At 42.4% G+C, this 14,896-nt stretch overlaps 1 protein-coding gene across 9 annotated transcripts in view; it reads left to right on the top strand.

The window, feature by feature from the left end:
- Positions 1–14,896, top strand: part of ULK4 (unc-51 like kinase 4) — a 528,243-nt gene that overhangs the window by 240,273 nt on the left and 273,074 nt on the right. For 8 of the 9 annotated variants that reach the window (XM_060402096.1, XM_060402095.1, XM_060402097.1 and 5 more), the window contains one exon: positions 7,894–7,942. The exons of the other annotated variant lie outside the window; for it this stretch is intronic. In XM_060402096.1, the coding sequence (XP_060258079.1) occupies positions 7,894–7,942 (49 nt within the window). The remainder of the gene's footprint in view (positions 1–7,893; positions 7,943–14,896) is intronic. 9 annotated transcript variants of the gene reach the window in all.

The raw sequence follows: 14,896 nt of genomic DNA, 5'->3' as shown, positions 1-14,896 counted from the left end.
AAGCCAGCTGGCATCTTGATTCTAGACCTTGGATACTCTAAGTAGATAACCCAGCCATGCTGAACTAGACTTCTGACCTACAGACCTTTGAGCTAGTCAGTGGGTGTGTTTTAAGCCATGAATTTTATGGTAATATGTTACGCACCAACAGACAGCTAGTACGAGGCCTCAATCATGTCTCCGTTGCATCATTGCAGTAGCGTATTAACTGGTCTCTCTGGTTCTGTATTGGTGTTACTCAAACTATCTGGTGAAGAAACAGATTTGGAGATTTCAACATGTTGCAGCCCCACACCATGCCCATGGCAGGCTGTGTTTTATCAGGTGGCTGCAAAAGCATCTCCCGCCCCATGCTCCTCTGTTATGTGACAGTGCCTCTCCTCCTTCAGATGGCGCTGGTTCCCTCCGCCTGAATCTGGGCTGGACTGTGAACCTCTTACTGTTTTCAAGTGATGCTCTATGTTCCAAGGTTCAGTTACAAAAGGTCATGCAGTTTCAGCCTGGTTCTCTCGGAAGGCTCCTGCTTGGCACTCAGCTGCCATGCTATTGAGAGGCCACGCCACGTGGACAGGGAAGTACTGGGTGATCCAGTCAACAGAATTAACAGCCTTACTTGAGTCATCCCAGCCCAGATACCAGACATGTGAATAGAGAAGCCTTCAGATAATTACAGTCTCTAAGCTGGTCTAGTCAGCCCCAGCCTTTGTGTCTCCCCGGCTGAGGCCTCAAACACTGGGGACAAAGGTCATCCCCAGTGTGCCCTGTCCAGATTTCACCACCCACAGAAGCCATGGACGTGACAAAGTAGTTATTGCTTTCTGATGCTGCATTTGGGGGTGGTTTGTTAAGCAGCAGCAGATAGCTGGAATAAACATTTTTCTAAAATGCCATGAAAGTGAAATTAAAAAAATAAACCCAGGATATGAGCAGAAATCACATAGTGTCAATTCTATGCTACTCTGTTGGTCTAAGCACTTTCAAACCTGCCAAGATTCAAAAAGAGAGGACGCAGACCCCACTTTTAAAAGAGAGGAAACTCGAAGACTTCAGGAACCATTGAAAAAGAAAAGCCTTTATATTTTGAGATAAATTTAGCCTTGTGGAAAAGTTACAAACATATTACAGAAAATTTCCAAATATCCTTCACCCAGCCTCCCCTAGTGGTAACATCTTATGGAGCCATAGTACAACTTTCAAGACCAGGAAATGAGCATTGATAGACTTCGTTGTTCAGTTGCTCAGGCGTGTCCGACTCTTTGCGACCCCATGGACTGCAGCATGCCAGGCTTCCCTGTCCTTCACCATCTCCTGGAGCTTGCTCATGCTTACGTCCATCGAGTCGGTGATGCCATCCAACCATCTTGTCCTCTGTCGTCCCCTTCTCCTTCGGCCTTCATTCTTTCCCAGCAGCAGGGTCTTTTAAATGAGTTGGCTCTTCCCATCAGGAGGCCAAAGTATTGGAGCTTCAGCATCAGTCCTTGCAATGAATATTCAGGGTTGATTTCCTTTAGAATTGACAGGTTTGGTCTCCTTGTAGTCCGAGGGACTGTCAAGAGTCTTCTCCAACACCACAGCTCAAAAATATCAATTCTTCAGTGCTCAGCCTTCCTTATTGTCCAACTCTCACATCCATACATGACTATTGGAAAAGCTACTGGAAAAACCAATAGTGTTTTTGACTATACGGACATTTGTTGGCAAAGTGATGTCTCTGCTTTTTAATACACTGTCTGGATTTGTCACAGCTTTTCTTCCAAGGAGAAACATCTTTCGCTGTCAACTAATCTGCAGATCCTACTGCAGTTTGGCCAGTCTTCCCAGTACTGTCCTTTCTCTGGTCCCAGGTCCAGTCTAGGAGCCCACACTGCATCGAGTTTTCACAACTTCTTAGTCTGCTCCAATCTGGGACAGTTCTCACCCTTCTGTTGTTTTTTTTTTTAAAGAATTTTTTTTGGTTTTAATTGTAGGACAATTACAACATTCTAATGGTTTTTATCAGATATCAGTATGAATCGGCCATAGGTATGCTTTTTCCTCTCCCTCCTGAACCCCCCTCCCATCTCCCTCCCCCACCGTCCGTCCTGGTTGTCACAGAGCACTGGGTTTGGGTGCCCTCCGTCATACAGCAGACACGCACTGGTTATCTATTTTACACCGGGTAATGCATTTGTTTCTGTGCTATTCTCTCAAACCATCCCATCGTCTCCTTCACACAGACGTAAAGAGCACACCTTCTGTTGTCTTTCATGACTAACACTTTCGGCATACGTGAGTGGTTATTTTGTAAGACGCCTCTCACATTTGCTTGAATATTTCATGGTTAGATTAGTGTGGTGCATTTTTCGCAAGCATACCCCAGAAGTGAGGATGTGCCCTCCTTGACGTGTGATATCAGGGTGTATGTGACGTCAGTATGTCTGACTCCTGGTGATGTGAAAGGTGCTCCCTGGGGAAGGTGGTTTCTGCCAGGATGCCCCGCTGTAAACATCTCATGGACAGGTCCTTTGATGCAGATGTTGTGTTTGTCATCTTGTGTTGGTGGGGCCATGTTCTGAAACTGCCATAACGTTTAAATTTATCGTCAGGTCTAACATAAAAATCTGATCTTTCTAGTTTCTGTCACTATAGTGTCATAGATCTGTGGCTGTTGGCCGGCTGGCTCTGGCCTGCAGACCACTCTTTGAGGAGCGATGCTCTAGCCTGCACTTCTTCACCGGTTCCTTTTTCCTGTAACTGTCAGATTGGAGTTTGAATAACAAATCCAACTGCCTCCTTCTTCGGCTTAAAATCTGTTGGAGGCGTCCCATCCTTTCAGGGTGAAAGCCACACTTGCGAGCCTGACAGTTATGTTGTTTCTTTACTAATTAGCCTTCTCTGATTCTCTTCACCACCATCTCCAGGTAGGCACAGCAGTCTCCACACTGGAACTGGCCACTCCCCTGTCTTTCAAGGCTCATGACCACCTCCTTTCAGTCGTCTGGGCTCCTCGCTAAGTTCTCCCCATGTCTAGTCACCTATACCCTGTGCATATATCGCTGATGGAAGTTGAGTTTTGTTTTCTTGTTTGGTTATGTATCTGTCAAGCCATTTAAAATGTTTTCATTGAGATACAGTTGATTCACGATGTTGTGTTGCAGGTGTACAGCAAAGTGACTCAGTTTTACATATGCATATAGTCACGCTTTTTAAGATTCTTTTCCCTCATAGGCCAGTGCAGAGTACTGAGTATAGTTCCCTGTGCCATACAGTAGGTCTTTATTAGTGGTGTGTATATGTCAAACCCAATTCCCAGTTTATCCCTCCCATTCCCCCTGTTAATCGTAAGATTGTTTTTTACGTCTGTAACTCAATTTCTGTCTCGTAAATAAGTGCATTTGTACCATTCTTGCAGATTCCACGTTTAAGTGCTATTATACGATATCTGTTTGTCAGATATTTGTCAAGCCATTGGACTTGACTGAGCTTGAAGGCATTGATTTTGAGCTGTAAGATTAGCTCATGACAAGGGTTCAAAAGTGTTAATCATAACCTGACATAGTATCCAGGAAGAAGCAACGTCCCCAGTACTAAGTAAGAGCTTTATGACTAGACGGATTCCAGAATTGCAGAGACGGCGGAGAAGCCTTTGGGGAGGACATTGTTCCTGAAGGGTAGGATTGACTGGTGGGGACGGTGGCTCTAGGCTCGTGGCCCTTCTTCACGTGTGTGGTCTCTGCCTTAGGAGCAGATTAAAGCCTTCAAGTGAGGACGCAAACTCAAGACAGTGTAGCTCGATGGATAGACCCCCATGTTTCTGTAGACATGTTGTAACACTTTTGGAGGCCATTTTTCTTGCCTATATAACTGAGCAAAAAGCAGGTGGAGATCCTCTGCCTGCTTTTTTCTTAAAAAAAAAAAAAAAAAAAAGCTAATAATAGTTGGAAATTCAACCCAACCTACTGCTGTATGTCTCTGAACAGAACTAGAGTGATCTCCCTGCACCAAGTTTCCCTACCTAAGTTGCACCTAGTCTTTTGTATCTAAATATTGCTAGTTTATATTTAGCCCTCTTTTCAAAGTATATGAAAAGTAGTTGTGCCAGAAAAGAGAGAAAATCAAGGCCACCTTGACTCCATAGGTCACTCAATAACTTTACCTCAAAAGCCATTGTTTTTTCTTACATCAAAAGTGTTGCCCTATTATTTAAAGTATACGTTAAATAATAATGAATCCTTTTGGTTATCATTTAGCATGGTTTCTGATAAAATTTTCTTGTAATTTGTGCTTACGGCTTCCATGGTTAGATCTCAACCATAGTATTTATCATAATTTAAATATATGGTATTTTAAATGAGTTATCAAACATCATAAATACTTTAAAGTTTTTATTGATACATAATTTATCAATTAATAAAATAATTCATCAATTAAAAATTAAACAAATTTCCCAACACCAATGGCAACATTTGCTTTAAGAACGAGGGGAGTTAGAATTCCAAATAATATAGCCTAAAGATTTTCATAAGTTCATTTAAAATTTTCTAATGCAAACAGTACCTGTTTTGGTAATAACATAAACCACAGATATACAAAAATCCCAGTGAATCTCCTGAAACAAACTTTGTAAGGAAAATTCTTTCATCACACATACTCTTATCATTAATTACACCATTAAGGGGAAAAAGAATCCCTTCCCCAAACCCCCCAAAAAACCCAATGTAAAGTGGTCCCAGGATTGGAATTTAGAAACGGCAGTATATTCAACTTAATCATCTGGAGTTACTTAAACACAGTGTGCTTAGATAGCTAACATAAAGGAGAAAAGTTTACTACAGTAAATAACTTCACAATCCTTTGAAGATGTGGGATAATTTCAAAAAGATCTCTACTTTGTTTTTGGTTTAGAAGATTCAGATAAATCTTGCCCTTCCTGTCCTCAGGCTGTCCATAAGCCATAGCAGTTTCATTCTTTTCAATTTTAGGAAATAACAGACTCATGTAGTAAAACGATACTGGTCATTTAAGTCATGGGGGCCAACCACAACAGAGGCCCCGAACAAGGTTGCCTTTTGCATCCTGATTTTCCAAAGTCTAGTGTAATGATTTAAGACTTTCTGCCTGAATAATCCCCTGAGAATCAGCCACATCCGTGTTGTTCAGAGGTAAGCCTCGTTCTCCCTGGTCTACAGAGGCCCGAGCCCCGGAGCTGCTCCCCGGAATACCAAGTCAGAGGAGGAGCACTCCATTATTCAGAGCACATGAAGGGTTTGGTCATTTGGGAACTGAGCTACTAATTGGACCTGTGGCGATATGAAAGGAGATGTGTTAAGTAAGCAGACCCAGCTTTTAAAATCAAAATTTAAGAGCATATTAAAAACTAAGCTCTCTGAAGCAGCCTGGAATCTGTGGATTTCAGATGTTTTTTATACAACTCACAATAAAACAAACTATATTTTAGGTCACTACCCAGTACACACATAAGTGAAATAAAAATGTCGCAGAAGCAATAGTATATGTGACACCTTTAGGTATCTATTTTCATTATTTTAAATTTAAGAAAATGCTAGTGAGTACTCATCGCCCACTTACCAGTCACTTCCCACAGTCTGGAAAACTGATGCATTTTAGATAGTTGTAAGAGTTTGTGGCCGCCCCTCTCCCACACCTCTTTCAGCATTCTTTTGGGATTACATGTGAGGTTAGTTCATGGGTCACAGAAGATGTCATAGAAAAAAAATTTTTTTTCACTAAAAGCGATTTTTTTTTTTTAACCTTGAATTCGCTTTTAGTTTTCCAGACGTGGCTCTAAATGATGTGTTACTCAGATCAAAGAACACAATTGTTCTGGTTGATTGTGTTCAGAAGAATGTAAGAATCGAACTGCTGGAACTTAAAAGAGTCTTAAGAGGTGGTGCAGAGAAGCCAGTTTGTCATGCAGAGACCTGAAGATGAACTAGGTGCAGTTTTTAAGACTGAATTAAGGTCATTTGTGTAGTCATATGACACTAGTGGTTAAGAACCTACCTGCTAATGTAGGAGACACAAGAGACAGGAATTTGATCCCTGGGTCAGGAAGGTCCCCTGGGGGAGAGCATGGAAACCCACTCCAGTATTCTTGCTTGGCGAACACCATGGACAGAGGAGCCTGGAGGGCTACATAGGGTCCATAGGGTTGCAAAGAGTCGGACACGACTGAAGCAACTTAGCATGCACACGTGTTGGTAATAGAACGTATTTTAAAATACCATCATAAAAAGTCTGGCATTGTGAGTGTCTGCTTCTGGATCCGAATGTTAGAGTAGGGCTGTGATACAGGGAACTGTCATTCCTTGGTACCACTGAGGAAGCAGTGGTACCTGTGTCCCTGTGACATTCTTGGCTTTTGGTTGCTACGGCAACCAAACTCAGAGATGTCTGTGCTTGGCTCTTTTAGGCCTGGGCCTGATAAGAGTATATATCACGAAAATTTCAGAAGTCCAGTTTAGGAAATGATGAGGTTAATATCCAGGAAACAAAGGAAGAGGAATAAGGATGTGTTGACCTAAAGTTGCATTTGGTCCTGAGTTTGTGCATTTCCTGTCCTACCCACTCATGGTATAAGGAGGTCCATCTTCATTCCTGAGCCTGCAGTTGTCCAGGAAAGTGAGAGAATGTCAATGAATTTAATACTTGTAGTCAAAACTTTTCCCCTCTGATCTATTAAGACTATAGAAAATGATCATGTTTATTTTTGCTAGATACTGAGCTAGGGCTTTCTAAGTGCGTCTTGTCTTTGGGGATTCACTCTGTAGCTCGCTTTTCCTTAACAGATATTTGTAAAACACTGTGATCTTTTTTTTTTTTTTTGCTAGTCTCATAGGCTTTTCTTTTATCAATGCAGTATTATAGACAAACAAGCTCCGGGGAGGCCAGATGATAAATTCCCTTTCTATCCACCTGACATCCTCTGTGAAATAGACAAAGAGCCAACAAAAGGAATATGCTTGTCTTGAGCACTGTGGATTATCCTACAAAGTAAATTCTAGTCAAGTTAAGGAATTTTATTTTCTTTTTAAACTGAAGGAGGATCAACAAATTATAGTTTATGGGCCTAATATGGGAAACTGCCTCTTTTCGAAAATAAAATTTTATTGGAACACAGCCATGCTTATTAATTTATAGATTATTTATACCTAGTTTTATACTATTGCGACAGAGGTAATTGTTGCTATAGAGACTGTGTGGCCTGCAAAGCCTAGAATATTTACTATTTGGCCCTTTACAGAGAAAGTTCTCTGACCCTTGGACTAAAGGAATATTTAGAGATTGAAGTATTGTTCTTAAAAAAAACTATCCCTTTTGAATAAAGGCTGTTTTCCCTTAAATTGCTTGGAGAAAGTCTTCTGTTACAAATAGATAACAACTTATAACTAGGTTTGATGAAAGTGCCTAGAAGCTATTGTGTGATTGGTGTCTACTTTTTTTAAAGTTAAAGATCATTAAAAATCATTGTGCATTGAATCATTAATGTTGAGAAAATAACTAATGAGATATATATGAAAGATTATAGTGTGGCAAGCTTATAACTTAACTACATGAAGGATAGGTTACATTATTTCAGCTGGCATTGCTTATTTTGATAGTCTTTATAATAATTATGAATTTTTAATACTTTTTTTACATTTGTATATATCTGTTTGAGGTTTTGCCTGCTGCAGATCAATGAGGCAAAGCTAATAGTGATTCGCAAAGAAGCCTCACATTTCTTGTGTTTAAATGTAATTCACTGTATTAAAATGAATATTTAATCATACTATTCCTCAGTCACAGAATTTCAGCATAAAGCATGGGGCTGCAGTGCTCCATGTCAGGGCAGCAGTTTAAATAATTTTAAAAATCACTATTAATAAATTATCTTTGCATTTTTTTTAACAGACTTGTGGAAGACAGCAAACTGATCCCACACATTTTTGAAGTAATTCTGGTAAGAGAAGAAATATGTGTTTGAAATTCAAGTGACAAATTTAAACATTTTTAAAGTTTTGGCCACGTTGTTTGGTTGGGTGGCCTGCACAGCAGGATTATGTGTCCATGGTGTCACTTAGCCTTATTGGGCCCCAGTTTCCTTGTCTGAGCTCTTGTCTAGCTCTGAGATTGTACAGGGATATTATTTAATGATCTGCCATCTTTCTGTAAATCCTTTACATTTTATTTCTATTAAGTTAAAAATTACGTTATCTACTATAGAAAGATATATATAGAAGTGTGCTGGGAAGGATTGAAGGCAGGAAAAGGGGATGACAGAGGATGAGATGGTTGGATAGCATCACTGACTCAATGAACACGCGTTTGAGCAAGCTCCAGGCAATGGTGAAGAACAGGGGAGCCTGGCGTGCTGCAGTCCGTGGAGTTGCAAAGAGTCAGACACGACTTAGCGACTGAGCAACACCAAAATATACAAAGAATACTGTATCTGAGGTTGGTTTGTGGATGAAAGGGCAGAATGATGATCGCTGTGCTTCAGTCTGCATGTTCTCATGTTCAGCATGAAGCTCTCTGTCATGACTGAGTCAGGTCAGCAGTTTGATGCCTTTGGGCAGGAAGTTGTCCTCTTCAGAATGTAGAGTAGCTCAGCTTCTGTACACCATTTTTCTCTCCCTATTCATAGAACGCAGCTTGATTGAAAACTGCCGGTTAAAGAAAACCTTTCCTCTCTGGTTACTGTGTGTAGAGAATAAAACGGGATGTAGGGTTGGCTTTTCTCACTTTTGCTAAATCTCTATTTATACTAAACTTAAATCTGAGAATTACACCGAAAACCGAGTTGGCACTTATAGCAAGGGCGTGCCCTTAGACAAAGAAGTGTTCTCTTGTACCTCGGTGGGTTGTCCCCCTTTACCAAAAACTTTCCCTCCGTGGCTGCCAGTGCAAGCAGCAGAGGAGGGGACCCGTCCCTAGTCAGATCAGTGGAACCTGACTCGGGTGTCCATAGAGCAATAGCTTATACCGTCAGATAACCCTACATATGGAAAATTAGCTCTCTCTAATCATCTTAAAACGTTAATCTGCATGTTACTTGTGCTCTGATAGGCCTGTATGGTTCAAACATTCTTTTTCTTGGCCACAGATTGCTCTTGGAGGAGAGCTATGGAGTTTGCTGAGCTATTTGATTTAGGTCGGGAATAGATGTGGGCATGGGTGGTATTCCCAAAGCATGCGCAAGTGACATCAAGATGACCTAGAGCGTCATCCGAAGAGGATTGAACTGCTTCCAGTGGTCAAAGGGGATTTTAAAGTGTCAGGAGACGATAGTGGCAACCTCCTTCAAAAGGTCCCATGCACGCACTGCTGCACTCCATGCCCCTGACCCTGTAGCAAGCCATCGCTGACCCACACCTCCGCCAGAGACTCCTGGACACTCACAGGCAAGTCTAGGTCAGTCTCTTATGGGGATGCAAATGAGATGCAAAGCAGCACGCAGATGAAGGCAGTGTTTTTTGGCACTCCGCTTGGGTCCTAAGCCCAGCGGAGCCATGCTCCCAATCCTCTGGCCCTGCTTCATGACGGGGCCTGAGAGCTGCACCCAGAGGGGCAGATCTGGGCTGTGGGAGCTACAGTTATACAAGGCAGTTCGCCAGCTGGGTCAGGCACTTGAGGGAGCCAAGGGTTGCTGGGAAAGAAGGGGCAGTGAAGGCGGTCCAGGCCCGGGGCATCCTCCCCTCTGCTCCATCCCCACGTGATACCAAAGGGCCTCTGTCCTCGTTACAGGCAGCAGGGAAGGGATCAGTGAGGTGGCTCCCCTACATTCCCTGGTTTTGTCTGCAAGGGAAACATACTTGCTCGGTGGCTTTCCTCTCTGTCCTGGTCTCAGCAGAGCCCAAGAACATAGCCAGAGGAACCATGAGAATCTGCCCCCAGTCCCCAGGCCTTGCTCTAGTGCCCACTTGTTTCGCTTCCAGCAGAGCAACCTTCAGGCCTTCAGGAGAAGAAATAGAGAAAACAGAGAAACGGCTGTCTGGTGGGGATTGTTAAGCTTCGCCCGGCAGTATATGCATCTCCCACCTTCCGCAGGACGTACATCACTTGCTAATTTGTTGTGGAGTCGGATTTGTGTTTGGAGGGCCATGGGTGCCGTAAACTGCTGGGTAGAGCTACATGGTTGGGCAGGGGCCAGGAGCCAAGGCTGTCCACTCTCAGCCACATCTGGCTTGTGCTTGAAGAGAGACTTGGTGTTGCAGACACAGAGAGCTGGAGCTTGACAAGACCTGAAACTCTTGGTGTGACTCACCCCCTTGCTGTGCCCAGGGGGCTTCTGACCTGCTAAGATCACTACAGCTCCTTATGGCTGATGGAAAGTTCTCATCCCGCCTTTGGCAGTCATCTCAAGGTCTGAAATCCCACATGTGGAAAATTCCCCCTTGTGGCCTACTGACCCCTGCCTCCCTCCCTGCAATAACATGCTGAATCTCTGTATCACAGACAACTAGCAGGGCTTCATATTGTGCAAATGTTTAATTGATCAGTGCCACCGTTTAAACCCTTGTCGTTGGGTTGTAGCTGTCACAGGGAGTGGGTGGAGGTTACACACACTCTCCAGGTCAGGATTCCAGCTGGTCACATGTTGTGTGACTTCAGAGGCATTTTTAGGTGAGACCCTTCCTCCAGATAGAACAGCTCCATACTCAAGTTTCTTGTAGGCTCTCTCTCTTTTTTTTTTAATGTATTTAAAAGTATATTTTTTAAAAAAATGTAAAGAAAAAACAGTTGGAAATCACTTTTTGGGGACAGGACTTTTGATGTCCTTGAAGAATATTCTCGAATCCTTATTGTGTTTTCATCTTTCTTGAGTTGACTAATCTGAACTTTTTTCTCTGTATAAATACATTTTTAATCAATGCAGTGTCTTTTTTAGCAGTTATCCTATGAACTACTGCCTTGTCCTTTTTACATTTTTGTCACTGAACTAGGAATAATAGAGGGTTTTATTGATCTGTGCTGTACATTTTTTTTTTTAAATTTTAACATTTCTGGAACTAGACTGTACTTCCCAAACCAGTGACATTTACCAGTTGCCTTCAGCCAGGTGACCTGGTTGTCATTGCCTTAACCGATGCGTTTCAGTTTTCCTTTTCTTTTTATTAGTGCCCAAGAATAATGTGTTATAAAAAAATATGTCTAAGTTTAAAAGAACTCTTTCAATAAAAATGAAATGAAAATTCTGTAGTAGTAAGAAATCATGCCGTAGTTTAATTGGCAGCATTTTTCTTCTGTAGCGCTTGATAAAATAACGGTGCACCTTACAACTGACGGATTCCTAGATTCAAGGAAACACAGTGTACACTTTAGTTGGTTTGGTTTCTAAGTTCAAGGGCCTAGGTGGTGTCTGGTGTATATAAAGCAGCTTCTCGTGGTGGTTTGATGAATCAGAACAAGACATACGGAAAAGATTGGACTGAGACCCCTCGGCTACCGCTCGCGTCTTCTGGCCACTCATTAAAAAACAAAGCAGCATTTGACCTGTTTGGCTGGTGGTCCACCGTGATCTCTTGATGATTTTTCTCTTTACTCTCAGCCCAAAACTGTTTTCCATCTTTGGTTTGATGTACCTAAAGCTTGATAATGGAGTTTATAAGTTCCTTCTTGTCTTGAGTTTCCCATATGATATGCACTTTTACCCACCATGTAAGACACCCTGAGATGTTTTCCTTTAAGAAAGCAAAACTGTCTCATCTGGTGGGCAGGGATTGTAGTCAGCATCTGTGTCTTTCCTGCAGGCCTAGAGGAAGGTGAAGATGAAGGCAGCAGAATTCTGCATGTGTTGTCCTGTTTGGTAGGAGCTTTACCAAGAGAGAAAGAGAGTACTGTGATTTCCAAGGGAGGGAGTGATGGGCTCTGCTCCATGTAGGGAGAGGAGTCTCACAGAAGTAACCTTTTAACAGGGGGTTGTCGTGAGGAGAAGGGCCTTGCAGCTAGGATATGGTGAGTACTTAAATGTGCCTACACCAGTGCCAGGGAGAGATGGTAGGGAGTGAGTACTTTGGGACCAGATCCTGCAGGTCTTTATGCTGTGGTTCTTCCTTATTTGTTGACTTTGCAAATAATTTATACTCTTCAAAATCAGGATCCTCTAAACAAAGTAGTAGTTACCAGTGCAGAGAGGGAAGGGAGGAGGGGGCAATACAGGAGTTAGAGGACTGAGGACATTTGTGTATAAAATAAGCTACAAGGCTATATTGTACATGGGGAATATAGCCAGTATTTTATAAAAACTATTAATGTAGTGTAACCTTTAAAAGAGGTGAATCAATATATTCTGCACCTATAACATATATTATTGTACATAAACTATACTTCCACTTAAAAATTAAAAAGTCAGGATTCTCTACTTTAAAAAAATCTTTTTGAGCCCCTTTGCAGCCGGGGCAGTATGCAGTGAGGATGTTGACTGCCTGGCCAAGGGGTTGTGTTGGGGGGAGAATCAGGCTTAATTAGGGTCATGAGCTTATAGTGGAAATGTGAAACAGGTTGAAAGCTGGATTTTGGGAGCTGCCTGCAATTTCCATCAGTGAGGCTTTTGAGATCAGCCAGAGGGACTCTGGGAAGGAAGCTTAAAAGACAGAACTGGTCTTAGAGGTTTGATCTAAGGGCCCAGGAGTTGTAGCATCGCATTCAGGCCAGGGAGCAGGCAGGATATTTTTAATCCTGGGTTCCACCTGTAAGTGTCCCCACTCTTGGCAGGTCAGGTGGTGGGTAGAGCCAAGTAGCTGATGGCTTACAAAAAGGAGCTGCCGCAGCAGCTGGGTGCTGCTTCCCTGGTAGGGCCCACCTGCGTGAGACGCTGCATTTTCCCTGACAGCACAAGGCCAGTGCTGGACAGAGCGGAGCCTCAGGCAGCATGCCCTGAATTAAGCCAGACTCCCATACACAGGCCGCAGGGTCTACGACCCTTAGGCAGTCTGGATCTGCTTAATAAACGGGGACTCCTCGGGAAAGTCAATCACAGGAGGGCCTGATGGCTTGGGTTTTGAGTGTCAAGTTGCTGAATGAGCAGGATGGAAAGCCTTCTACCTTTCTGCTTCTTTCCTCTTTCCTCATTGGAAAGTGTTCCAAAGAGTAAACGTTGTGTTTAAATGAGTCTTAAGTATGAATTTGGATGGATCAGCCTTTGGATTTTGCTATAACTCTGATCTCTTCTCATTTTATTTCAGTGGTTTTTTCTTTCGGCCTACTTCCGTAAATCATTTTAACACCGAGTAATATGGGCAACCTGTATTTTATTGGAAAAAATCTATATTCATAGCAGATTTTCCAATATGTGCCAAAATATCACTGTCATGATATTTTATGTCTATTCCAGAGCAAACAATTAAAGAGCAATTTCATTGGCAAATGTTAACAATAAAAATGGGATTAGCAATACACTAGTTTGACAATTATATTGTTTTAGCAGTTCTCAATGATAGCAGTTGAAGCAAGCTTGAGTAAATCTTCCAAGTCAATGGTACCTTTAGGAAAGAATCTCTTTATGGACTTTTGGTGGTGCGTTGCTTCAGTCCTGTTTAACCCCCAGTGGATGCCTGAAAACACAGGGTGTGATCAAACCCTGCATGCATGTGTGCTAAGTCTTCAGTCACGTCCAACTCTTTCGAACCCTATCGACCGTAGCCCACCAGGCTCCTCTATCCATATCATTCCCCAGGCAAGAATACTGGCATAGGTTGCCATTCCCTTCTCCAGGGAATCTTCCCAACCCAGGGATCGGACCACATCTCTTAAGTCTCCTGCGTTGGCAGGCAGGTTTTTTTTTTTTTTTTTTTTTTTACCACCAGGGCCACCTGGAAAGCCCTGTGGACCTTTGGAGCATAAAGGATTTAATCACTGAGATACTAAGGTAGTACACACTGGTAGCCACATCACACTGAAGAAATGTTTCTAATCCCGAGTATTCATCAGACTTTTACAGTTACTTTGATTCATTCTAGTTGCAGCCCATCTAATGTGAGTTGGTTCTTAGGGTTAAAACGACAAGTTCCTTATAGGCTAAGACTCTGTTTGTGTTCCGTATGCCATTGATAAGCTTCTGCTGTGCACTTGAGCATGAATTTCTAAAACAGCAAACATGGTTTGATTCCAATTTCAAAATGCTTGGCCTAGGAAAGTACTTTAAAAGTTACACAAAGAGCACTTACTGGATGCAGGGAGTGAATCTGATTCTTCAACCTACATGAATGCCAGTCGGGGATTCTGTGGATTATAGGATGGACTGATAACCAATTCATGTTGTATATGAGGATGAATTTATACACTGCTAACATACTGCCATTAAAGTGTGTACTTTGAAGTGTTTTATTTGGTGGGGATTGGGAAGGAGGTTGATTTGCACAGATCTATTCCTAGTAGCTTGTGTCATAAATGTATATTTGCAGGATAATTCTTTCGGGCAGAGGTGCAATGTATTGATACTGGCTTGAATGAAGTGAATTTGTTCACATAGCAACGGAACCAGTGGCTTTGATCTGATCAATACCATGTTACCTAGTTAGATGAAAAAATGGGTTGAAGCTTAGTAAAATAAACGTATCAATAACTTGGGTAAAGCATGATTGCTTTCTGCATAACCAGCCCAATTGGGCTTTGAGAGAATGTGGACTTTATTAAGTTAAAAGCTACAAGTTATACTCATTGAAAAAAATGCTGAAATAAGGCTTAGGGTACCTTTGGCCAATCTCAGGGCACATAGTGAGAGTGTCACATAGGGCTTCTCCCAAGCCAACGGGATCTTGAGTTTTATCATCATCATTCTTATTTCTCGGGCTTTCCTGGTGTCTCAGACAGTAAAGAATCTGCCTGCAGTGGAGGAGACCTGGGTTCAATCCCTGGGTTGGGAAGGTCCCCTGGAAGGAGGGTATGGCCACCCACTCCAGTATTCTTGCCTGGA

Source organism: Ovis aries, chromosome 19 (genome assembly GCF_016772045.2).
Source record: "Ovis aries strain OAR_USU_Benz2616 breed Rambouillet chromosome 19, ARS-UI_Ramb_v3.0, whole genome shotgun sequence".
NCBI lineage: Eukaryota > Metazoa > Chordata > Mammalia > Artiodactyla > Bovidae > Ovis > Ovis aries.
Note: the sequence above shows the minus strand (reverse complement) of the source record. Positions and strands in the feature narration are given on the sequence as shown.